Source organism: Dama dama, chromosome 29 (assembly GCF_033118175.1).
Source record: "Dama dama isolate Ldn47 chromosome 29, ASM3311817v1, whole genome shotgun sequence".
Lineage (NCBI taxonomy): Eukaryota > Metazoa > Chordata > Mammalia > Artiodactyla > Cervidae > Dama > Dama dama.
In genome coordinates, this window is record NC_083709.1 from 15,228,126 (window position 1) to 15,253,945 (window position 25,820).

At 47.6% G+C, this 25,820-nt stretch overlaps 1 protein-coding gene across 2 annotated transcripts in view; it reads left to right on the plus strand.

Annotated features, from left to right (window-relative positions):
• Window positions 1-25,820, plus strand: part of GALNT7 (polypeptide N-acetylgalactosaminyltransferase 7) — a 131,541-nt gene that overhangs the window by 58,682 nt on the left and 47,039 nt on the right. For both annotated transcript variants that reach the window (XM_061132205.1, XM_061132204.1), the window contains exon 2: window positions 9,353-9,813. In XM_061132205.1, the coding sequence (XP_060988188.1) occupies window positions 9,353-9,813 (461 nt within the window). The remainder of the gene's footprint in view (window positions 1-9,352; window positions 9,814-25,820) is intronic.

A 25,820-nucleotide genomic window follows, 5' to 3' on the forward strand; every position in this document is an offset into this window, starting at 1 on the left:
TGGCATAAACTTTGACAGATATAGCTTCATCACCTTTTGAAATGTACTACAAAATGATTTATTGATCAGTTGTTTAGTACTTATAGTTGATTCTTAAAATTCAGTTCTCGTCAGCTAAAAATATAATACTAAATATTCACAACAAGAAATATTGTTTTAAATCTACAGCATATGTATGTAACTCAGTTAATGAGCTAAGGCATGAAAAATAGTTATTTGGATTTCATAAAGGTGTTTAAATTGCATGTTTCATAGACCTCTTGGTTAGTGGTGTATGGTAATTAACTTTGATCTAGGCCGTTAAACAGTCTCACAAATAAAAATTTGCTGTAAAAGAATAACCAATGTGTTATCCTTTTATTTGTAGACGTTAACCTATATTCTGGTCCTTTATTTGCCCATTTCTTCTTTTCATTTATTCCTTTTTGAGTACTGTCTGGTAGTTTTCTGACATGATTTAGAATCTCTAGTTTATTTCTGTTTTAAAACAAGGACCAAATTTAACAAGAGACCATTGGTGAGGTAAATTGGCCTACAGGCTCAGACTAACACCAGCAGATTTACTTTCTTGTGTTTAAATAAAGTACTCATTTTCCACGAAATAACAAACTGCACTTGCAGGCATGATTTATTCAAATCTGAAGAAGAAAAACTAAAAAAGGATTATTTAAGATTTAGATTCATAGGGAAAGTAATGTTTTCAGTTATCTCACTCAGATTCTCAAAATACTTTTGTTGTTGTTTTTGTTTGGTTGCTAAGTCACGCCTGATTCTGTGCAACCCCATGGACGGCAGCACGCCAGGCTTCCCAGTCCTTCACTATTTCCTGGAGCTTGCTCAAACTCCTGTCCATTGAGTCAGTGATGCATCCATCCATCTCATCCTCTGTCACACCCCTTCTCCTCCTGCCCTCAGTCTTTCCCAGCATCAGGGTCTTTTCCAATGAGTCAGCTCTCCTCATCAGGTGGCCAAAGTATTTTTGGAGCTTCAGCTTCAGCATCAGTCCTTCTAATGTATATACAGGGTTGATTTCCTTTAGGATGGACTGGTTTGACTCGGAAATGCTACCTTAAACCAAATCCAGCAGTGACATAGCCAGTGGATGCAAAGCCAGTTTACATTCCAGCAAATAAATAGGTGACACAACCCAGAGCAAGACATTCCCCATTTGTTCAGTCCATGAAGCAACGCACAGAGTACCTACTGTGTACACACAGATAACCACCCTGAGAACCTTTGTCTGGGGAGAAACCTGTGAACAGATTCTAAGGCAGCTTGAGAAGGGCGGTGTTGGAAATATGCTGGGACCTGAGGGGAGGGGTAGAGTTCAGAAAACTGCTGGCTTGAACTTACTTCATACTTAGAGAATAGAGCATTAGAGGTGGTAGTGCTAATACAGAGAAGGATCTTAGATGAAATCTCCCCCTTTTCCAGTTGTAACTTTAATTTCTATGCTGAAAATGGAAAGTTTATATTACTAAGGAATTTGCAGTTTCCCTTCCTTATCGACATGGTTTTTACAAAGTAAATTTTATCACAGTTTTAACCATTTTGATCAATTAATTTGGTTCAACTACATTTTGTTTAAAATTGTACCATGTGCTTCTGAGGAAACATGATGGATTTTATTACCCAGACTTACTAATATTACTGCCAAGCACTTTTAATTTATTTGTTATTTTTATCAGAAGGTAATCCTTTTTCTCACTGATGAGCCACACCCTCCTCCGTTTCTAGTTCTGCCTTTATTGCCAATGGAGGCATTGCCATTGGTCTTAAAATGTATTTGAATAGGGTCCTTTTCCATAAGAAAATGCATCCTACATATTCAGGGACTGGTAAAGTCTCTATTTGGGTTTTCCTAGTGGCTCAGATGGGAAAGAGTCTGCCTGTAATGCAGGAGACCCCAGTTCAATCCTTGGGTCGGGAAGATCCCCTGGAGGAGGAAATGGCAACCCACTCCAGTATTCTTGCCTGGAGAATCCCATGAACAGAGGAGCCTGGAGGGCTACCGGACCTGACTAACCGTTTGACTTTTTCACTTTTCAAGGTCTCTGTTTAATCTTGAGTGTATCCATTTTAAACCCTGATTGAGCAAATTACTTGACAGCAACCCCCCACCTCCCACACCCAGATGGACCACTGATCCCCAGTGCAGTGCAGTCAGCTCTCAGCTCTCTGGAAGGAGCCAGAGGGGTGGTCTTTATCAGCACAGGATGTCAGCTGGGGAAGGGCCAGCTCAGAATCTAGCTCTAGGTGCCAGGGAGAGACCGCGCCCCCACCCACATCCTGCCGCAGGCAGGCTGGGGATGCCCAGCCCATGGGCACACCCTTGTGTCTTCTGAACTCCTTGACTATGCCCACCGCCCCCCCCCCCCACCCCACCTCCCTGATCTCTTCCACTTCTTAGGCTTCTTGGTGCATGATCAAGTGCAGCTAGAGAAGGGATGCTGATGTGATTTTTCTAATTAAAGGTGTTTTTTTTTCATCAAAAGGGCTTTTAAACTATAGAATTTAGTTTGACCTGTTAAGTCCTAAGCTCTGTGGCTCAGGCAGAAAGACAACCGAATTGCAAGCGGCCATCAGCGGCGGCCACGTCGCAGAGCAGAGCTGCCTTCTCAGGACCTCTGGTGTGTGCAGGAGCTCTTCATTACCAGCTTAGCTTTCGAGGCTTCCCTGGCATTTCAGAGCCATGCCTGCATTACTTTCACTGGCTCTAAATTCCTCTGTGTTCGTATCATTTCTACCAGGGCATGACTGTCTCGGGAAGATACCATAAAGGTGATTTGGGGGTGATGGGGAGCTTTGTAAATTGTGAGATGTAAAGTGAGCAGTCAGACCTGATTCCTGCCAGTCCCCTGTTTCCTTCTGGGAATAAGTGATTCTGCTTTTCAGTCCATTTCCACCTTTATGGACATAGTGATCTTAGAAGAGGACCCACCGATTCCATCGTCCATTTCTGGTCCACAGTGACCTGTTGATTTCGACTGTAGAGGGAATCAGCTGGTGCTTCTGAAGGTGTGTGAACGCCAGCGAGTCACAAGGCCAGCTCAGGTCTCATTCAGCACCCAGGAGGAGGAGCGTGTATCCTCTCTCTCCCGGGAGCTTACTACTATTACACTGTCGCACTGCATCCTTTGAATCACAGAGCGGGGGGATTTGACATGATTTTTCTTAATTGACTTGAAGTCAGGCAGATAGTTCTCATATTGGTTTTGCTTTTGGATTTGAGAAGTGAGCAAATCCAATTTTTTTCCAGTGACTATTATATAGCGTTACTAAGAGCATAGCACTGTGCTATGCTGAAGTTCTTCTCTTGCTGAATTCCTCGAGCATTGCCAGGAAGGTTCTCTCTGATCGAGCCCCTCTTTCCCAGTCCGTGTGCCCCATTCTCATCCTTTCCATCTCAGGCTCCCTTCCATAAACCAGGCAGAAATGGTGGGATCCAGGCATCTGTTTGTAAATGCTTACTGAGGATCGCATGGCAGAAGCACTGGGGGTGCAGTGGCGCATCCCATGGATGTGGTCCCTCCCCTTTCATGGAACTTAGAGTCTAGTGCAGAGTTGGAGGGGGAGGGGCAGATCTATCCCCATTTGCCTGTCTTTGTACGTGAGGTTTTGCAGGAACGCAGCCCTACCCATCCACCCTGTCTGGCTGCTCTGGGCACTACAGTAACATCTTCTTGGTAGTGACCCTGTGGTCCAAGAGCCTGGAGTGCTTCCTGCTCCAGGGGGTGAGGTGAAGAGGTGAGTACAGGCAGGAGCTGGAAATGTCCCAGGAAGAGCATCCACTCTCTTGGGGAAGAGGACCAGCGTGGAGCTTGCAAGCAGGAGAAGGGACCCATTCATACCTGAATTTCAGGGAAGTCACTTTGGCTACAGGCTTCCCTGGTGGCTCAGTGGTAAAGAATCTGCCTACCAATGCAGGATATGCAGGAGATGCTGGTTCGATCCCTGGGTCGGGAAGATCCCCTGGAGAAGGAAATGGCAACCCACTCCAGTATTCTTGGCTGGAGAATCCCATGGACAGAGAAGCCTGGGATGCTACAGTCCAGGGGGTCACAAAGGAGTCAGACACAACTGAGGGACTAAGCCACCACCATCACCACTGCTTTGGCTGCAGAACGATAATGATGAAGGACAGTGAGTGCAGCGTTGGAATGGGAGGCGCTAACACCTAGGAATCAGGAGCATGGCTCGGCCTGGATGCACACTTCACCCTGCCATGTACTGATCCTGACATTAGGTCACTTCTCTGTGGGCTGTTTTGTCTGTATAGTGTGTGTGCATGTGCTCAGTCGTGTCCAACTTTTTGTGACCCCATGGACTGTTGCCCACCAGGCTCTTCTGTCCATGGAATTCTCCAGGCAAGAATACTGGAGTAGGTTGCCATTCCCTCCTCCAGGGGATCTTCCAGACCGAGGGATCAAACCTGGGTCTCCTGCATTGCAAGCAAATTCTTTACCGCCTGAGCCATGAGGGAAGAGATGATTGGATGGCATCACCAACTCAATGGACATGAGTTTGCGCAAACTCCGGGAGACAGTGAAGGACAGGGAAGCCTGGCAGGCTGCAGTTCATGGGGTCGCACAGAGTTGGACACGACTGAGCGGCTGAACAGCAACTACAATAAATACGTGTGAAGCACTTAAGGACAGAGTGTTTGCAGTCATCACTGCTCTTCCTCTTCTAGTAATCCTGTTGAGAGGGGAGTGTGGCCTGTCCTAGGCCTTTGCAGTGTCCACAAAAAGTTAGTTGATCTAAGAAAGATATGGGAGACTTTATGGGAGCCAGATTTGAGGATAATAATCTAAGAAAGTGCATTTGAGAACTGTTCCACCTGTTAGAAGTCAAGGCACAGGTATGTGAGTATTTTAGACAGAGGGCTGGATATCAAATGAGGTCTTACTGACAGTTTATGCAATCCAGATCTAAGTATCATTGTCATGGGTCACATGAACCCTTACACGTTCAAGAAGGAATGTTATCTTTAAGGAGCTGTTTTGTTGATGCTAGGAGAATGCTGCTCTTTGGGACTAAGCAGGTATTTCTGTTGATGGGGGAGGTCTGGTTGATGCATAATGCAGATATGTGATGCATAGTGGAGGGGAGGGAGGGGGGCAAAAAGCAGCGAAGAGCTTTTGTTCTTCTTTAAATTTTTGTTGTTCTTTAACTTTTTCTTGTCCTGCTATAAAATACGAATCTTATTTCACTACAGCGAGGGTGTGGAGAAAATGGCCAGAATCTGGAGCCACACGGGCAGTGGGACAGGCAGGAGTCGGTGATTGTTCAGATGTGAGAACAGGAGGCTGGGGATGAAATGGAGGACTTGAGTTTGATCAGTTGAGTGGATGGGAGTTCCCAGCCCTGAGGTGGGGAAGACAGTGAATGAAGCAGGTGTGTGCCGTGGAATCACAGCAAGTTCCTTCCAGGGCATCTTAAGTTTAGGTGCCAGGGTGACCCCAGTAGAAATGTTCAGGAAGCCTTTGACTGTGGACCCAGAGATGAGAAGCAAGATGTGGGCTGAGGACACAGAGGGAGGAAAGATCAAATGAACCTGGTCACCTTGCTGGGGAGATGGAGAGATGCTAGAATGAGGAAGAGAACAGGCAGGCTCCTAAAAGATCTACATGCAATACCAGGAGTCAAAGGCTGGGGACTTCCCTGGCAGTCCAGCAGTTAGGACTCTGCTTTCACTGCCAAGGGCCCGGGTTTGATCCCTAGTCAGGGAACTAAGATCCACAAGTCACATGGCATGACCAAAAAATAGAAAAGTCAAAGGTTAGACAAAGGGAAGATCAAAACAACTTTTGAAGAAAGATGAGCATGAGGTTTGAATCCATTAAACATTCTCTTGTTGAGGTGGGTGAGCCTGAGAAATGTTTATATTTGTGAGTCTCACATCAGTACCTGCCCACCGAACCACAACAGATGTCTCCTGGTTTGGGCACCTAGATATCACTCACTGTCATGTTCCACATTCTTCCCATAAGCAGCTTTCCTCCAGTGGGATATCAGACACCACAGAGGATGTCCTAGGACGGCTGATGACCTGTTCAGTCTACTTTTCTGAACCTGTTTCCCTCCCCTTACTCTTTTCCTCTCCAGTTACTAGTTCACTGGAGCCTTGATGTGAAAAGTTGAAGGGAGAGACTGAGTCTTCCTTCTTTTTGTGGGGTTCTTGGTTCAACATCAGCAACTTGAGTCTGGTATCTTAGAGTTTTATAAGGACTTCTCTATTTTAATTTGTTTATTGCAGTACTTCCCATGGGCTTCCCATGGTGGAACTAGGGGTAAAGAACCTGCCTGCCAGTGCAGGAGACATAAGAGACGAGGGTTTGATCCCTGGGTAGGGAAGATCCCCTGGAGGAGGACGTGGCAACCCACTCCAGTATTCTTACCTGGGAAACCCCGTAGACAGAAGAGCCTGATGGGTCACATTCCATGGGCTCGCAAAGAATTGGATTTGACTTAGCGACTAAACAACAAGTGCCTGCTACTTGACTCAGGTGGGCAGTGGTCAGAAGCCTGGTGCAAAAGGCTTATCTACGTGTACCTGAACAAAGGCATCCTCTTAGATGGTCGGACGAGGTGCTGCATGTTGCACTTAGTTCTGTGTTATAGGATGAAAATTGTGGGAAAACTTTGAAATGGATCCAAAAGGTTACTGGGTGCATTTTCCAACTCAGCTTTGCCGGTTATCTCATCCCTGCATGAACTCCAACCTGTTTCACAATCCTGTAAATGATAGAAAACTGATAGTAACGCGCAAGAGTCTTGTCCATTGAAATGGAAACCGTATCCTGTGGAATGCAGTTGGTTATTGCCCTCTGGGTATGCATCTATTTGTCAATTCTTTGCAGCATTCTTGATGTTTATATGTTTATCTGTTCTTCACCAGGTCATTCAAAGGATTCACCTTTGAACTGGTTGTAACATCTTATGGTTCCTTCTTAAAATTAATGGGTCAGTAAAAATCTGTGTCTCTTGTTCAGCAAAAAGTTCTCGTCATCCATGCCCATGTGTGTTTATACCTGGAAGATTCACAAGGAAATGCCGGCTGTGAGTGCCTGTACCAGAGGGAAGGCAGGAAGATTGCCTTTCATGATATACCGTTAAGGATCCTATGAATGTTGTATCACATGCTTAGAGTATTACCTAAACAAAGAGATTGTTGTTCAGCTGCCAAGTCGTGTCTGACTCTGCGAACCCATGGACTGCAGCATGCCAGGCTTCCCTGTCCTTCACTATCTCCTGGAGTTTGCCGAAACTCATGTCCATCAAGTCGGTGATGCCATCCAACCATCTCATCCTCTGTCGTCCCCTTCTCCTCCTGCCTTCAATCTTTCCCAGCATCAGAGTCTTTTCCAGTGAGTCAGCTCCTCACATCAGGTGGCCAAAATACTGAAGCTTCAGCTTCAGCATCAGTCCTTCCCGTGAATATTCAGGGTTGATTTCCTTTAGGATTGACTCGTTTGATCTTGCAGTCCGACGGACTCTCAACATACATTTGTTAAGTTCTTTTTTGAACTCTCTCAATTTAGTCCTCAGCTAGCCCTTACAAAACTTTGACATTGACTATATTCTCATTTGAATTGGCTGACTTTCCAAAGAGACCCTTGTCTCTAAATATACCACCACTGAACAGCAGCCTGCGTATCAGCCTTACTTCTGCACTCTCCAAAGTCTTTAACTTGACTTTTCAAAATAGCTCTAACACTGTAGAAAAATGTCGGTCAGACGGTTTTGAACTCTTCTATGACTCTCTTCAGGACTCGGGGGATCCTGGCTTGATGGGGAGGGAGGGTGGCAGGTCTGTTAGCCGGGGCTGCAGTCCTGGTTCTGACCCACTCACCCGCCCTAGACTGGCCACACACAGCCTGTAGCTTCCTCTTCCGGTTACAGCCGGCAGCCCTGCCTTTAAGCCATTGGAGCCCAAGCCTGCTGCATATTGAAAACACCTGGGGCGTTCTTAAAACTCCAAACGCTCCCACCCATTCAATCTTGGTATCTGAGGGGTGGGACGCTGACGTCAGTGTATTTAACGCCACTGAGGTGCGGCTGACGCTGAGAAACAGGGCTGTACAAAGACTGGCGCTGACTGAACAGAAACTTCACACGTGACCCCAGGGACAGAAGCATGCAGGGCTTCTGACAGGAAGATCTGTGCAGCTGACGAGGAGCGTCTGGACAGAAAGGGAGGCCAGCCTTCTGGAACATTCATGCACACAGAATCCGGTTTTCCTGGGGCCACCTTTGGAACGGGGCCAGCTAGGTCCTGGGTGTGGTTTAAGAGCTCTGTTAGCCTTGGTTACGGTCGTCAGAGCTTGTTTTATAGTTCTGAACTCAGCTAAACTCTCCCAGAGCAGAAATACTCAGTGGGGGCTGTCAAGATCATAGCCCAGCCCCCGTCCTCTGCCATTTGGGCCACTAAGCCAGCCTTGGGCGGGCTGACACCCAGCACCACCACACCATGTGGCCATATGACTGACAGAAAGTCATATTCCTCGTCCACCAGACAACTGGGAAAACCACACCACACACAGGACCTGTTAAGTGCCTGCTTTGGTCAAAGGTCTTAGAGCCTCACTGCTCCAGCCTGTAACGATGTGCTTTGAAAGGGTTAGTCACTCAGTCATATCTGACTCTTGTGACCCTATGGACTGTAACCCGCCAGACTCCTCTGTCCATGGAATTTTCTAGGCCAGAATACTGGAGTGGGTTGCTATTCCCTTCTCTAGGGGATCTTTCCGACCCAGGGATCAAAACAGGGTCTCCTGCATTACAGGCGGATTCTTTACCACTGAGCCACCAGGGAAGTCCAGCAATGTGCTTTATTAAGGGGTTGTTGATAGAGAGTTGAGTTTATGCGGAGAGAAGTAAAAAATGCATCCACCCCTTTATTTTGGAACGGTAAGGCAAAGAATTGGGCCTCCCAGGTGCCTGAGTGGTAAAGAATCCACCTGTCAATGCAGGAGACCCCAGTTCTATCCCTGGGTTGGGAAGATCCCTGGAGGAGGAAATGGCAACCCACTCCAGTATTCTTGCCTGGAGAATCCCATGGACAGAGGAGCCTGGTGGACTGCAGTCCATGGGGTTGTAAAGATTTGGACATGAGAGAGAGACTAAACAACAACAGGGGCAAAGAATTATTCTGTTGCTGGTATGCCGTTCCTCTCCAGGAATGGTTTCCTCTGATGAGGGGGTCCTGGTTCATGGCCTGCTTTAGTTTCATGATTCATACCATTTTATCATTACCTGGGCTGTTTTTAAAATGTGCACATTGGTGTCATAAACTCTGCTGTGGTTGCCTTCATGTACTCACTGTATGCCCCCCCTCCCTTTTGTGTAGGAAGACAGAGCTGTTAATAATCCCATGCCTGACAGAGGGGGCAACGGACTAGCCCTCGGGGATGACAGATTCAAACCCGTGGTGCCCTGGCCTCATGTGGAAGGCGTAGAAGTGGACTTGGAGTCTATTCGAAGAAGGAACAAGGCCAGACATGAACAAGAGCACCGCTCCGGAGGAGAGAATCAGAAAGACATCATGCAGAGGCAATATCTCACGTTTAAACCCCAGACTTTCACCTACCGTGATCCTGTGCTCCGCCCGGGGGTCCTCGGTAACTTTGATCCCAAAGAGCCTGAGCCTCCCGGAGTGGTCGGTGGGCCTGGAGAGAAAGCCAAGCCATTGGTTCTGGGACCAGAATTCAAACACGCAGTTCAAGCCAGCATTAAAGAGTTTGGATTTAATATGGTGGCTAGTGACATGATCTCCTTGGACCGCAGTGTCAACGACTTGCGACAAGAAGAGTAAGCACCCCTTCCTCCTCTTTCTAATCTGGGGGCATGGTTGTGTGGATAGATACTAAGTTAGCTTGTCAGAATGCTGTGTGTGTATATACATATATATATATGTCTTTACTTCAGGGGAATAAGAGGATCTTTGGTCCACAAGATGGGCGGAAAGGGGAGAGCTCCCCATTTGTGTTATTTTATTTCGGGTGCGGCATATAAAATTCTGGGGTCTTTTACACCTGTGCCGCTCACAGTGTGGTCCCCAGACAGGCGCTGGTCAGAACTTTCCCTTCTCACAGTCCACAGTGATAAACGAGCTCGTCCCAGGCCATGGACTCACTGTTAAGTGCATTGTTTAGTTTCACCTGAGAGTGTTTTAGTAGCGGAACTTTCTCAGCGCATGGTTTTTCCCTCTGTACCAAGCTCCCTGTCTCATTGTAGGATGGTAGCCAGGAACACTGCTGGGGATGCCCCTGAAACTAACTGGATGTTTGCCACCTTCCATTTTTTTGTTTTGTTTTGTTTTTAATTGGGGAATAATTACTTGACACTGTTGTGTTAGCGTCTGCTGAACAGTGTGCATCGGTCATGTATGTGTCCCCTCCTCTTGAGTCTCCCTTGCGCCTCTCCCCGCCGCCCCCCCGGGTCACCACAGAGCACCGAGCCAGGTGCCCTGTGCTTACCGCGGGTTCCCACCAGTTACCCGTTGTCCACTCGGCCCTGAAACTGGAGGTGGAAAGTCCCGAGTACATATAAAGGTGTCCTCAGACAGATGAAACCGTGACCCACACTTTCAGGTCCTTTTCACGCAGTGTGACTTAAAACAAAGGGTTTCTAGCTCGTGGCTTTTGATTGTGGTGCTTACTGGATGAACTCAAAGCTGTTCTCTCAGTTTATGCAGCAACTGATTCTACTCAGAGGATCTAAGCATCTTCCATTATTGTGGATGCAAACATAATTCATGCTACTAGGGAACTTTCCAGGTGTCTTCCCAGTGAGGTGGGGTTGACATAGTCCTCATGTTAGGAGGTGAACATAGCAGGCACATGCACACACACAGACCCCACAGCAGCATCATTTATGACCATGGAATCGAATTCTGGACCTATCGGGGCTGCTCCGGAGGCTTCATATGTTGATTTGGTAGGAGTGAAAGGGGTTGCATGAGAGATGCAGAGAAAAAAAGAAAGAGAAAAAGTAGAGAACCAGGGGATGAGAGATATAACCTCCAGTACAGAGAAGAGTTGGAGCATCTCAGTGGGCTGAAAAGGGAGGATGTGGGAGCAGTTTGTTCCTGATCAAGGCAGAAGTTTGCCTGGTTTTAGAGTTGCTTCATTTAGAGAGAGAGGAAAAAAAAGAAGATGCTCAGTCAAAGTTAATTTCAGATAAATAATGGAAAACGTTTAGTATAAGTATGCCCCAAATAGTGTACGGGGTATACTTATACATTGAAAATATTTGTTGTTTATCTGAAATCCAAATTTAACTGTGCATCCTGTATTTTATGGCAGCCCTCGTGGCAGGGGCTGAGCTTGTTGCTAGAATTGCCATGCACAGACCCTTTGGGACCCTAAACAGAGTCTGTGGTCCCCACCTGGAGTGCCTGCCAGTTACCAGAGATAGACTTGGACTTCGAGTCTGTCACTGGGGTTCTCAGACAACCTCTTGATGGTCTTCTCCTCACCTTCTCACCTTCTCCTCCCGACGGGGAAGGAAAGAGGGGATACTGACTTTCTGCTGTAGGCCAGGACTTAAACTGAGAGGGTTCCCACATATGAGCGTGAAGTCTGAGGCTCAGTGCTGTGAGTTCTTTTCTGTTTGCCCAGCAAGATGGCAGAGCTGTGGTCCTACCCCCGTGGCCCTTCTCTCTCCTCCACCCACACCTTCCTGGACCACATGCCTCAGGGCAGGGTTTGCTAGATGATACGGTCCTGAGAGCAAGGAATTTGTCTTCTTTTCCAGTTCCTTCCAGTAACTGACATCCAGGAGCTTGGCTATGCCCAGCAGGGAACATCTGGGAAGAGAATGAATGAGTAGATAAAGGAGTGAATGAAGGAGTCTGCTGAGGTCAGACCTTGGCTCCACCACCAGACACACAATCTTAGACCAGCTCCTTACCCCACAGCCCTCAGGAACCTGATCTGTAACGTGGGTCTGCCAGTGCCTGCCCCCAGGTTGGCATCAGGATTGAAGGACATAATAGACTAAGAATCTCACCGCAGGCCTAGTGGTTGGAAACTTAAGTCGTGGTGGCTTTTTTTTTTTTTTTTTAATTGCTATGGTACTTTCTTCAGGTCACAGTTTGTCTAAACTATGTAACTTTGGGGTCCTCTGTTGCTTTTTGGAAAATGTGGGTGCCCCACACAGCTATGTCCACATGACTTTGTTTCTCCTTGCACTTCCATTGATGGCAGAGCCTTCATCCCCTTTGATAATCCCAGACACACCAGGTACCTCTGAAGCCCCTGTCTCTCTGGGTCTTGCTCTCCTACAATCATCTTTCTTCCTGTCTTTCTCTCTATTCTCCATGCACGCTCCCTTCCTTTCTAATTTTCTTCTTGCTTCTAATCTCCCTTCCTCCCTCCTGCCATGCCTTTTCACAGGCTGATCATCTCTTTGTTCTTTTCTCTGGCATAACTAGAGCACTGCTCAGAAATGAGATTATTGCATGTTCCGGCGAACATTGTGGCCCCAGTCAGATAAAAGGACCAAGACTATCTTACCAAACTGCTCCTAAGCTCCTTTATCAAATTCTATGCTAGTGAGAAAACTTATATTCAAAATCTTCAAACATCATAACTCTCAGGAAAAAAGATTTTTTTAAACTGAATCCAGATGACTTTAAAACATTTGATTCTTTCTCACCCTTTTGAAAAAAATGGGATAGGCTTCTTTCCTGTTTGAACACTTTAAAATTCAGTGTAGACTCATAAATAGTTACTGAGTTGAGTTATTCATCAATTAGAATGTGCTCAGTCTTAAAGAATTCTCTGCAAAATAAAAAGGTCAACAGCAAAGAAAGTGTGGCTAAGTTCTGCACTGTATCTAACACCTTCCTTCTGCTACAGAGGCAGGCTTCCTGGGTGGCTCTGGTGAAGAAGCTGCCCACCAGTGCAGAAGACACAGGTTCAGTCTGCGAATCAGGAAGATCCCTGGGAGGAGGAAGGAGGATGTTTGCTCAAATTCATGTCCATTGAGTCAGTGATGCTATCTAACCATCTCATCCTCTTCCACCCCCTTTGCCTTCTGCTTTCAGTCTTTCCCAGCATCAGGGTCTTTCCCAGTGATCCAGTTTTCTTGCCTGGGAAACCCCACAGAGAGGGGAGCCTAGCGGACTACCGTCCATGGGGTTGCAAAGAGTCAGACTCAACTTAGCAACTGAGCATGCACACACATGCTCTACAGACAGCATGAAAGCATCTCATGCATTCATGTCACACACGCACACCCTCTTGAATACACAGCCCTGTGGAGAACATTCCTCACGAGGCCTGAATTTCTGCAGCTGTGGGGTCTGATCAGCCTGCTCTCTGGCCTCTGCTGCACATACCAATGAGCCACCTGCCACGCTTAGAGACCCAGCTCTGGGCTGTCTGTCCAGCTGTGGCATCTGCCAGGGCTCACCTGCTTGTTCCTGTGGCCGCTCGGTCGTCCTTTCAGATGAAAATCTGGACAGGACCGCCCGGCTGCTGGGGTGACTCAGCCTCAAGTCTCTCTCAGTTTTGAATCCCATCCCCGAGCTGACTCACTTGCTGGCTGTTGGTCGCTCGTTAGGAGAGTGAGTAACGGTGTTTTGAGTGAACCGGAGGCCTCCTTCTTTTTTTATAGACTTGAGCCAAGAATGACTTCACCTGCCTTCACACTTGTTCTCTATAAAAAAACATGCACATGACTCTCTGCATGGTTCAGCAGAGATGGAACGTCTCCAGTAAGAGGGTGCTGTGCTAGCCCATCGGGAAAGCAGTAAGAAGTGTGGTCCCTGCCTTCAGGGTGCACGCCATCCACCCCTGGGGGAAGGGAAAGGTCACTGTGATGTAAGAGCCTGAGGAGGGGAGGGGGGCCATGGCAAGTTACAGGGGGAGCAGGAAAGGGTTCACGGGGGTACACTAGAGACAGGCCCGAGGATGAGGGGTTTTCCCAGGAGAAGGTTACAGGCCCCTAGGCAGGGACTGGGAGCAAGGCAGGTGCTGCAGCTCACATGGATTCCGCAGCAGGTGTGGCGATATAGTTGGAAGCTCAGGGAGGGTCGTGTTTGCAGGCCCCCAATGCCCTCTACAGTCTGAGCTGAATGCACTGCAGGGGAGACCACCCCCCAGAGGTTTAAGGAGAACCTGAGGAGTGTCAGACTCTGCAGAGGGTGGGCGCCTGGCATCGCCACAGGAAATTGAGTGGAGTCCACAGAAGCAGACAAAGGAGACTCGGGGAGCAAACGAGAGTTAGAACGGGGGTGGGAAGGAGGAATTAGGGTCAGTCCAAGGCTTTGATGTCCAGAGACACAAAAGAAGACACCACTGCCAAGGGAGGGGCAAAGGGCAGAAGAACTGCTCTGCTGGGAGTTGCTGTGCCTGGACATCAGCCTTGGGCAAAGCCCAGTCCCCCCTCAGAGCCCCGCTGGAGCAGCCCATGTGTAGGAAGTGCCATTTGTGGTCTGTTAGATTTTCTTCTAATAAAGCGTAGAGTTTTATTTCTTTTACTGTGAACTCACTGCTGATGCATATACATGGAAATTATTCTTGCCCTTTTTCTGCCCAAGAAGACAGACAGTCGGGGGGTATAGAATCCAAGCTATTTTGTTTCAAACAAATTAATTAAATATTTTGACTAGTTGAGCAAATTCATCTGCTTCTCCTGTTTAACCTTTCCTCCTGCCTACACTCCTGTCGAATTTCTGTTTTGTAGAAAGCTATCTCAGTCACATTGACAGAGTGAAATAATGAAGTGCCTCAAAAACTCTTAAGAGCTTTGCAAATGTTAATACGATTAATTGTTAATAACTTTGTTAAGCCTGTCTGTGGGAAACAGGTTTTTTTTTCTTTTTTTTAAAGATATTACACATTGACATTCCTGCCTTATGCACTTGGTAATTCTATTCTTACCTGATACCAAAACACTGACGTTTATACTCTAGTTTTATTTAAGATAGCTGTGGTCGTGAGCTGTCTTCATTCTCCATGTTAAAGGCTCTTTCTGATGCTCTTGTTCAGAATATGGAGCTATAATTTATCAAATAGTTGCTATTAATATTTTCAAATTATGCTACATAGTTCTTTTCTAATTTCAGTTTCTACAGATTATGACCCATGGGTTTCAGTTAACACTGACTAGAAGTAAGGAGCTGCTCGTAAGAGATTAAAATGAACATTAGAATAATCTATATATGATGTACATGGGGCTTTCCAGGTGGCATTAGTGGTAAATGTTATGCCCGATGTCCGAATCCCCAAGCGGGAAGAGAGAAGGCTTCCAAGACAATGCAATTTGCAAAAAGGGAAGTTTATTACTGACTCGAGCCAGGGCTCCTGCCACAACCAACGCAGTGGTGCAGGATCAGAGAGCCCTGAGCCGAAGCTGTTACCCAAATTTATAGGGTATGCATAAGCGGTTAGTAGCTGGCTTAAGCGGATTGGTTACATGTTTGCAAAGCAATTTTATTGGTACAAACTTCCACGGGCTTTTTTCAAACTTGGGCATTCGCGGGCTTTTCAGCTTTCCCTTTGATTCTTACTGGGCACATATTGATTGGCTGGCTCCAGGTTACCTGATGGGGGTAGGGAATCTTACCATTTCGGGGGAAGCTGAAACTTAGGTCCAGGCCGCCTGTCATGGTGTTAAGCCTGGCAGCCTCACAGTAAAGAACCCACCTGAAAATGCACAGGTTCGATCCCTGGGTCAGGAAGATCCCCTGAAGATTCCCTGGCAACCCACTCCAGTATTCTTCCCTGGAGAATCCCATGGACAGAGGAGCCTGGCGGGCTGTGGTCCACAGGGTTGCGAAGAGTTGGACGCAACTGGAGCAACTTGGCACAGCATAGCACATACATGATGTTCGCACGTGTGAATCACATAAGTGACCATGAACTTCAGTGTTTATCCCAGTTTCTGTTAGCACGTGTGTGCTGGTTCCACACAACCCCATCCAAAAACACAGGTCACAATCACGGGCACTCGCTCCTTTCCCTTCTCGGACTGCCCAAAGCACATCTCATTTCTCAGAGTACAGTATGGCAGCGTAGAGCTGACCCTGCGTGCAGGAAGCACATTTTAAATTGGTTTCGGATGACCCGCAATGGACATGCTGCTGCTTTTGCATACAGAAAGTATTGCTTTCTAACTGGCCTGAAAGTTTCTGCTCTTAGAAGCCACTTTCTGTGAGGTCAGAGATTTTTCCACGTTAACTTTAGAAATAAATCGTGTTCTGATTCCTAGTTTCTTCTTTCTCTTCTAAACACACACACACACACATACATCTGAACATAGACACACATCTGAACACTGCTGCTACTGCTGCTAAGTCACTTCAGTCTTGTCCGACTCTGTGCGACCCCATCCCTGGGATTCTCCAGGCAAGAACACTGGAGTGGGTTGCCATTTCCTTCTCCAATGCATAAGAGTGAAAAGTGAAAGTGAAGGAGCTCAGTCATGTCTGACTCTTCACGACCCCATGGACTGCAGCCTACCAGGCTCCTCCGTCCTCGGGATTTTCCAGGCAAGAGTACTGGAGTGGAGTGCCATTGCCTTTACCGACATCTGAACACAGACACATCTAAACACAGACACATCTAAACACACACACACACACACACACACACTGCACTCTGGAATTTTCTGAGTAATAGGGGCACAGCTGATTGTTGTTTGAGGTCCTACTGACCACAGGAGACAAAACTGGAATTACTGTAGAGGTTGGGGTAACTTAGGTCACCCCAGCTTGCACAGCAGTTTAGAGGGATGCCTCCAGAAACTGAACATGAGGTCATCTGTTGCTCCAGGCTCCCAATGAGCAGAGCAGCAGCACCTTTGAACCCCTGCTCCTCCTCAGTGGCCTGTAGGGGTGGTTCCCACCCCTCGTGGGAACATGTTACCAAACATGCTGAGGCCTGATTTGGTAAATGAGGTCCCTCCCACTAATAATACTTCATTTGCCCTCAAACCTCCACCACCAAGTTGTGGAAGGAAATGGTTTGCCTGGTAAAAAGTTACAAACACAGACTACTTGTTTTGTTTTTCCGTAACCCTCCACCTCCAACCAGGGATTTCGAGTAAGTTCCCTGGAGGTTAGGTAGAGAAATGTTCGTGAAGGTGCCATGAGGTACCCCATAGCAGCCCAGCCTGGTGACAGACCATGCCAGGGAGACCTTGACTTTTCCTTTCTTTCCAGGACGAGTTTCCCACCCGTGTGGAGAACTGGTATGGAGATTAAGGGGGGAGAGTGGGGGTTGGTACCCTGTCCCACTGGAGCATCTGAGTTTTGGAGCTGATGGTCTTTAAAGAGTTTGGTCATTGTCCTGACCAAACCCTGAACTTGCCTGGACTGAAGAAAGAGCCCAGAGTCAGCGACTGAGACGTCAGTGGTTCCATGGATGGGGGAGCTTATACACCTGAAGCCAGCTCCTGGGGTGACAGACATCCCACCTCAGGCGGCAGGTGGTGGGCAGAACAAGGTGGCAGGCTTCACTGGGGTGGGCAGGGGAAGACTGAGGTTGGCAGTCCTAGGAGGGATTGAAATGAGGTGGGCACATCAGTTACCAGGGAAACCAGCAGAGGAGCACGCCCCTCACAGCCCCTTTGATCAACTGTCTCAGTGGTGACATTCTGATACAAAGATTAGAGCAAACTCTAGCTAGGCCTGGGGCGGGTATACAGGCACTTACTGATCAGGCCCCGTGATGAGCAGGGGAGGTCAGCCAGGTGAGTGGGTGTAGGTGAGGCAGGGTGGCTGGGGCAGAGCTGTCCCGGGGGCCTGGCCATGCGCTCGGGCGGCTCCCGCCTGGGACGGCAGGTCCCCAGGAATCAGTGCATTATGTTTTCTCAAGTGGGTGGGAGCAACAGGGAGGACTTGTAGGATTCCCTGGAGGCACTTCTTAGTCACCTTTGCTCACTTTAAGACAGATATGTAAGAAATGCACTTAGTATCAGATAGAATTACTCTTTCATCATCCTTGCAACACGTAAGGTGAACAATGCTAAAATGTAGAAAGGCCTAAGTAATTCCATGGGTTAAAATGATATAAAAATAGTTTAACTTCTGTAATATTGTCCCGTTCATTGCTGGGAAATGGCCACGGTTTTGCTTTCCTCATCCCAGAATCCTACAGGGAGCGTCCGCAGTCCCAAATGTAGCTAATATGAAGAAGATTGTCATTTTTAGTTAACCTCAGTAACTCCTTTCGGGGGCTTCCCAGGTGCCGTTAGTGGTAAAGAACACTCCTGCTAATGCAGGAGACCCAGGAGACCCCGGTTGGATCCCTGGGTGGGGAAAATCCCCTAGAGGGGGAAATGGTAGCCCTGGAGAAGGAAATGGTATTCTTAGCTGGGAAATCCCATGGACAGAGGAGCCTGGCAGGCTACAGTCCACCGGGTCACAAACAGTTGGACAGGACTGAAGCAACTTAGCACACAGGCAACTCCTTTTAGAAGGAGCACTGCCATTTTGATCAAAAGGAAAACATCCACACCTTCTCCAGAATGGCAAGGCCCGGCAGGCACATCAGAACTGGGAAAAGGGGCTCTGGAGAAAGATGTAAGCATCTGAGCTCCGAGTTCCTAGGACTGTCCCCGCAGAGGAAGGGGCTGGGGGGGCGGCCTTCAAAGACACTTGCCTCTTCTTCGGTGAGGCGGGCGCTCCCCCTAGAGGCGGATGGGCTCAGTGCAGGCCTGCCGAGGCTTCTTTCAGTGAGGGGAGTGGGAGGGGGCTTCAGGAAGGCGGAGAACGCCTTCCTGAGAGTAACATGGTGGTTCTTATTGAAAGCCAAGAAGAGTTTGTGCTGAGCAAGATATGGAGCCTCCTAGATTAGGGTTTGGCTGTCCCTCCTTTTTTGAAGAAAGTAGGGAAAACCACTGGACCATTCAGGTATGACCTAAATCAAATCCCTTACAATTATACAGTGGAAGTGAGAAATAGATTTAAGGGACTAGATCTGACAGACAGAGTGCCTGATGAACTATGGATGGAGGTTTGTGACACTGTACAGCAGACAGGGATCAAGACCATCCACAAGAAAAAGAAATGCAGAAAAGCAAAATGGCTGTCTGAGGAGGCCTTACAAATAGCTGTGAAAAGAAGAGAAGTGAAAAGCAAAGGAGAAAAAGCAGGATATACCCATTTGAATGCAGAGTTCCAAAGAATAGCAAGGAGAGATAAGAAAGCCTTCCTCAGCAATCAATGCAAAGAAATAGAGGAAAACAACAGAATGGGAAAGCCTAGAGATCTCTTCAAGAAAATTAGAGATACCAAGGGAACATTTCATGCAAAGATGGGCTCAATAAAGGACAGAAATGGTATGGACCTAACAGAAGCAGAAGATATTAAGAAGAGGTGGCAAGAATACACAGAAGAACTGTACAAAAAAGATCTTCATGACCCAGATAATCACAATGGTGTGATCACTCATCTAGAGCCAGACATCCTGGAATGCAAAGTCAAGTGGGCCTTAGCAAGCATCACTATGAACAAAGCTAGTGGAGGTGATGGAATTCCAGATGAGCTATTTCAAATCCTAAAAGACGATGTTGTGAAAGTGCTGCACTCAATATGCCAGCAAATTGGGAAAAGTCAGCAGTGGCCACAGAACCGGAAAAGGTCAGTTTTCACTCCAATCCCAAAGAAAGGCAATGCCAAAGAATGTTCAAACTAGTACACAATTGCACTCATCTCACACGCTAGTAAAGTAATGCTCAAAATTCTCCAAGTCAGGCTTCAGCAATATGTGAACCATGAACTTCCAGATGTTCAAGCTGGTTTTAGAAAAGGCAGAGGAAGCAGAGATCAAATTGCCAACATCTGTTGGATCATCATAAAAGCAAGAGAATTCCAGAAAAAGACATCTATTTCTGCTTTATTGACTATGCCAGAGTCTTTGACTATGTGGATCACAATAAACTGTTGAAAATTCTAAAAGAGATAGGAATACCAGACCACCTGACCTGCCTCTTGAGAAACCTGTATGCAGGTCAGGAAGCAACTGTTCGAACTGGACATGGAACAACAGACTGGTTCCAGATTGGGAAAGGAGTATGTCAAGGGTGTAGACTGTCACCCTGCTTATTTAACTTATATGCAGAGTACATCATGAGAAACGCTGGGCTGAATGAAGCACAAGCTGGAATCAAGATTGCTGGGAGAAATATCAATAACCTCAGATATGCAGATGACACCACCCTTATGGCAGAAAGTGAAGAAGAACTAAAGAGCCTCTTCATGAAAGTGAAAGAGGAGAGTGAAAAAGTTGGCTTAAAGCTCAGCATTCAAAAAACTAAGGTCATGGCATCTGGGTCCCATCACTTCATGGCAAATAGATGGGGAAACAATGGAAACAGTGGCTGACTTTATTTTTTGGGCTCCAAAATCACTGCAGATGGTCACTGCAGCCGTGAAATTAAAAGATGCTTACTTCTTGGAAGGAAATTTATGACCAACCTAGACAGCATATTAAAAAGAAGAGGCATTACTTTGTCAACAAAGGTCCAGCTAGTCAAGGCTATGGTTTTTCCAGTAGTCATGTATGGATGTGAGAGTTGGACTATAAAGAAAGCTGAGTGGTGAAGAGTTGATGCTTTTGAACTGTGGCGTTGGAGAAGACTCTTGAGAGTCCCTTGGACTGCAAGGAGATCCAACTAGTCCATCCTAAAGGAGATCAGTCCTGGGTGTTCATTGGAAGGACTGAGCCTGAAGCTGAAACTCCAGTACTTTGGCCACCTGATGGGAAGAGCTGACTCATTGGAAAAGACCCTGATGCTGGGAAAGATTGAGGGCAGGAGGAGAAGGGGACGACAGAGGATGAGATGGTTGGATGGCATCACCGACTTGATGGACATGGGTTGGGTGGCCTCTGGGAGTTGGTGATGGACAGGGAGGTCTGGTGTGCTGCAGTCCATGGGGTCACAAAGAGTTGGACACGACTGAGCGACTGAACTGAAATGAACTGTCCCTGCGGTGGAGCCTGGCTGTCGCCGGGCGGGGGCTGTGGGGGGTGGAGGCTGAGGAGAGGGTGTGCTGCGGTCCTGTGCTATCACCGAGGACAGGAAGTTTCTAGCCCCAAGGCGTTCATTTGCAGTTATTCCTATGGCTTGGGGGAAATATTTCTCAGTTGCTTTATTTGTTTGTTGGCCATGCCACAACATTTGTGGGATCTTAGTTCCCCGACTAGGGATTGAACCCAAACTCTCAGCAGTGAGAGCAGAGTCCCAACCACTGGACTGCCAGGGAAGTCCCTCTCAGTCATCTTAAAATGAGGTTAAACTTGTCTTCCACTCCCACATGATGAACTGTCGTGGCCATGCTGATTCGTTCTTACTTCTCTGTTGCCGCAGCTGATGACGACAGGGTGCTCAGTTAACACCCGGCAGAAGCAACAGCGTCCTTTTCCGCTTACGGAGCACCTGCTGGGTGTCTGGCAGTGTACTGCGTTCTCCCACACACTGTCTCCCGTCTTAGATTTATGCTGAAACAGCACGAGTTTCTTTTCCCCTCTGTGTTTACAGAGGACAGAACTGAGGCTCAGAAGCAGAAAAGCTGAAGGTCGCATAACTAGAAGTTTGCGGTGGTGGGACCCTGATTCTGGCTTCCTCACCACATTGCCTTGTTAGTGATGATAAACTAACGGCCAGGAGGTGTATTGTACATGTGCGTGTGTGCTAAGTTTGCTTCAGTCAAATCCAACTCTTTGCGACCCCATGGACTGTAGCCCACCAGGCTCCTCTGTCCATGCAGATTCTCCAGGCAAGAATACTGGAGTGGGTTGCCATACCCTTTTCGAGGGGATCTTCCTGACCCAGGGATGGAACCTGTGTGTCTTATGGCTCCTGCATTGGCAGGCAGGATCTTTATCTCTAGCGCCACCTGGGAAGCCCCTCATTGCAGTATATACGTCACATTAACTTTCTTTTTTTTAAGATGGAAGGAACTTCTTTTTAAAATGATTTTTTAATTTAATGTAATTTATTTATCTGTTGGCTGTGCTGGGTCTCTGTTGCTGTGTGGGCTTTCTCTAGCAGTGGCGAACAAGTGCTGTTCTGTAGTTGTGGTCGGGTGGCGAGCTGCAGGGCACAAGCTCCAAGTGTGCGGGCTTGGTAGTTGTGGTGCATAGGTGTAGTTGCTCCGAGGCGTGTAGGATCTTCCCAGATCAGGGATTGAACCTGTGTCTCTTGCATTGGCAGGGGGGTCGTTTACCACTGAGCCAACAGGGAAGCCTGCACTTTTTTTAAAAGAGGAAGACAGAAAGTTAGAAAAAGGTAAAAGGGCAAAGGTTTTTCTCTCATTGCTGCAGAAATCTTTCCTGCTCCTCGGCCACGTTTTCTCCATCTCAGCACTATTGGCGGTCTTGGCAGGTGGACTGTCCTGTGCCTTGTAGGGTGGTTAGCGGCATCTCTGGAATCTCTCCACCCGGTGCCCATGGCACACACAGCCCCTCCCTGTCCCCAGCCGTGACAACCTGAATGTCCCCAGACTTCACCACATGTGCCCTGTAGGGCAGAATCTCTCCTGGTTAGTAATCTCTGCTCTGCAGGGCCAGTGGAGGGGAAGGGACCACGGTAGGGGGTGGGTAACACAATGGGAAAAACAGATGAGACTTACAGCCTTGGGGGGAGACAGGCAAGAGATCTGTGAAATAGCCAAGTAAATAAATGTAAAATGAAGTTAGTTATTAGCTGTGAGGGTTTTGTGATGGACTTAAGAACACCTGTGGCCAAACATGCAGACATCTCTGGTGGTATTTCAGTAATTGTTCGTGGGTACACAGAAGCTTTTTAACAGGATGATACAGCAACTTGAAGACATGCATTGATTATTTTTACTCTCCCCCTTCCATTAAAAAAAAAAGAAAGAGTCTTCTATATAATACCTGAGTAGTCACAAGGCATTTATTATTTCTGTTCTAATGATTGCAAAACTTTTAGCAGATACACAGAGGAATCAGAGGAATGCAGTCAAAGCTGAAGTGACTTAAGATGCGAGTGCTTATGATACAAGATAACATGTCCTTGACAAGACAAAACCAGCCCGGCAGGGCATTTGAACTGTCTTGTTTTCCCCATCAGTTTCCACTATGAAGTGTAATGTGTGGGTGTCACACCTCTGGTTGTTGCTTCTGTGTCTCTGCCTTCACAGGGCAGGAATTCTCTGAGGACACATTCCCCACAGTCCACTCTCTCTCTCTCTCTCTTTTTTTGGCCATACTTTGAAACATGTGGGAACTTCGTCCCCTGACCAGGGATCAAATCGACACTCTCTGCATTGGAAGTTTGGAGTCTTAACCACGGAATTCCCAGGGAAGTCCCCCACAGCCCACTCTTGAGTCTTAGTTTCCCCATCCATGAAGAAAGGGAGTCACCAGTGTTTTTAGCTCATTTCTGGCACAGAATCTGCAGAATCCTCTCCCGGCGGCTCCCTGGGGAACATCTCCGTGCACTGGTCCTCCCATCTCCTAGAAACCCCCAGGCTCCCCTGTCCAGTTTGGAAACCACTCGATTAGGCATCCACCAAGGTCTGTTCCATTTTCCAGGTAGTTTTCTCTATGTTTCTACATCCTCCCTCAGTCTTCCTAATGCATCTCTAGATGCAAAGCTGAGCAGAACTGGTGCTCAGCGGTTGCCAATCTGGCTTAGTAGGATGTGGGTGCCATCACTTATCCCCACCACCCACCCAGGGCGGGGGGTACCCTGGCCCTGCACGGTGTGACCGCTCTTCTTAGAAAGTCACAGCAGACGTAGGAGCAGGGCGGAGACACTTGTTGCTCTGCTTCCAGCCCTGCAGCCACAGGCACTGGGGAGTGAGGGTGGGACAGAAGCCGTCCCCAACCCTGTGCCTGCCCACAGGAGGCATCTGGTCCTCCCGGGCCTCTCCACCCTCATGAAAGACCAGGGAGGCCTGCTCTTCAGAGAGTCATTTAAATGTGTTATCTGTGATGCATGTTTATGAAGCATCTTTATAGTAATAAAGTGTTCTGCTTAGGAGCAAAGCAAACATAATAGTGTATTATCAGTTACAAAGTGACTCTCTCTTTAACTGGAGGCACTTAAAATCCTGTCCCTCTGTAGCAGGGGCCTCTGCTTAGATCTGAGTTGGAAGAAGACACTTCAGGGAGAGCAGGGGGCGGGGGGGTGTGGTCCTCGAGCAGAGGGTCTGTATTAAGGGACAGGGCAGATCCGCCATCAGTGTGAGGTCCTGTCACCTGGACCGGCCTCCAGCCCATGCCGAGGAGATGCTGTGGAGGAGCGATCCCCCGAGTTGTCCGTGGGTCTCCACACCTCCGGGTGTGTTGAAGCTGGCAGCCCCCACCTGGTGGGTTCTGCAGTGGCCCTGCGCTGGACGGGGTGTGGCAGCGGGTGGAGCCTGAGGAGATGGAGCCTCAGGTGCCTGGGAGCCCCGAGCCCACGGGTGCAGCAAGGCATGGACCTCTCACAGTTGAGAGGAGTCAGAGAGCTTCACCTCTTCTTGGCAGATATGGGTGATAGACATACACACTCTATTTCTTGGTGAGTATTAAATCTGATGTTGTTTAGTCACTCCGTCGTGTCCAACTCTTGCAGTCCTATGGACTATAGCACACCCTCCCCATCCCCGCCCCGCCACCGGCTCCCTCTGTCCATGGGATTCTCTAGCAAGAATACTGGAGTGGGTTGCCATACCCTCCTCCAGTGGATAAAAAAATGTAAAAGTCATACAATACAGTGGGTATCATGAGCCCCACTGGTCAGAAATCACTCTCAGCTGGCATAGCAGAGACCCCACAAAAGCTTTCTCTGCGAGTCTCTCATCATGCAGGAGGTGTGTTCAGCCCCATCCTTAGGGCATATCGCCATCTCCATTGTCCTATATCCAGTCATCCTGTTCCATAAGAGGAGGAGGCGTCCTTAATGTCAGCTTAAGATGAAGAACTAGTTTACTGGAAAGTGTGGGGTGACTGAATCTATAATTTGCATCGTTAAGAGAAGTGAAAAAAGAATTAAGATACATAAAGGCTGTGGGGTGTAGTATGTGAGTAAATACTTCATAATAATAAACACCTTTGTAATTTCTAAAAACACACATCTGTTTTCCAGTTTAACCCTGTATTTCTTCTAACGCTAAGCATCATTGGAGCCTATCCTGTCACCTAAGCAAGAGAACACAGTCTTTTAAAAGGGTAGGCTTGCCAGTGAAACAGGCTCATTTCTCTGTTGTTTTTTCGTAGCTCAGTCATGTCCGATTCTTTGTGACTCCATCAACTGTAGCCCACTAGGCTCCTCTGTCTGTGGGATTTTGTAGGCAAGAATACTGGAGTGGGTTGCCATTTGCTTCTCCAGGGGATCTTCCCGACCCAGGATCTAACCCATGTCTCTGACATTGCAGGCATGTACTTAAACACTGAGCTACCAGGGAAGCCCCATTTCTCTGTTACTGTCCCTGCTAAGCGCTGAAGGTCTCTCTTCTTCAGTCTTTTTCTATTCTTTTGGCAGCTTCCTGCAGTATTCAAGGCACGTTTTTATACAAGGCATCTCTGAACATTTTACAGAATTTTCCCAGCTTACCCTGACTTTTTATGGCTCCACTGATTAAAGTTCTATTCTCTGGTCTAATAATTGTTTTCAGAGCATAAATCTAATTTTAATGGAGGGAATGTAATTCAGTCTCTACCTCTTACACCTTGCAGGTTATTTTGGCAGCCAGAAGCCTTTGCCCATAGAACAGAGACCCGCCCACCACTCTTCCCCTTTGTAGTGGGCAGTCCAGAGTGGCAGGCTTCACGTGGCCACTGTCACTGTCCTCATTGCTGACACATAGCTTCTGTGCATCTGCACTTTGATGTGCAATCAGTTCTTTT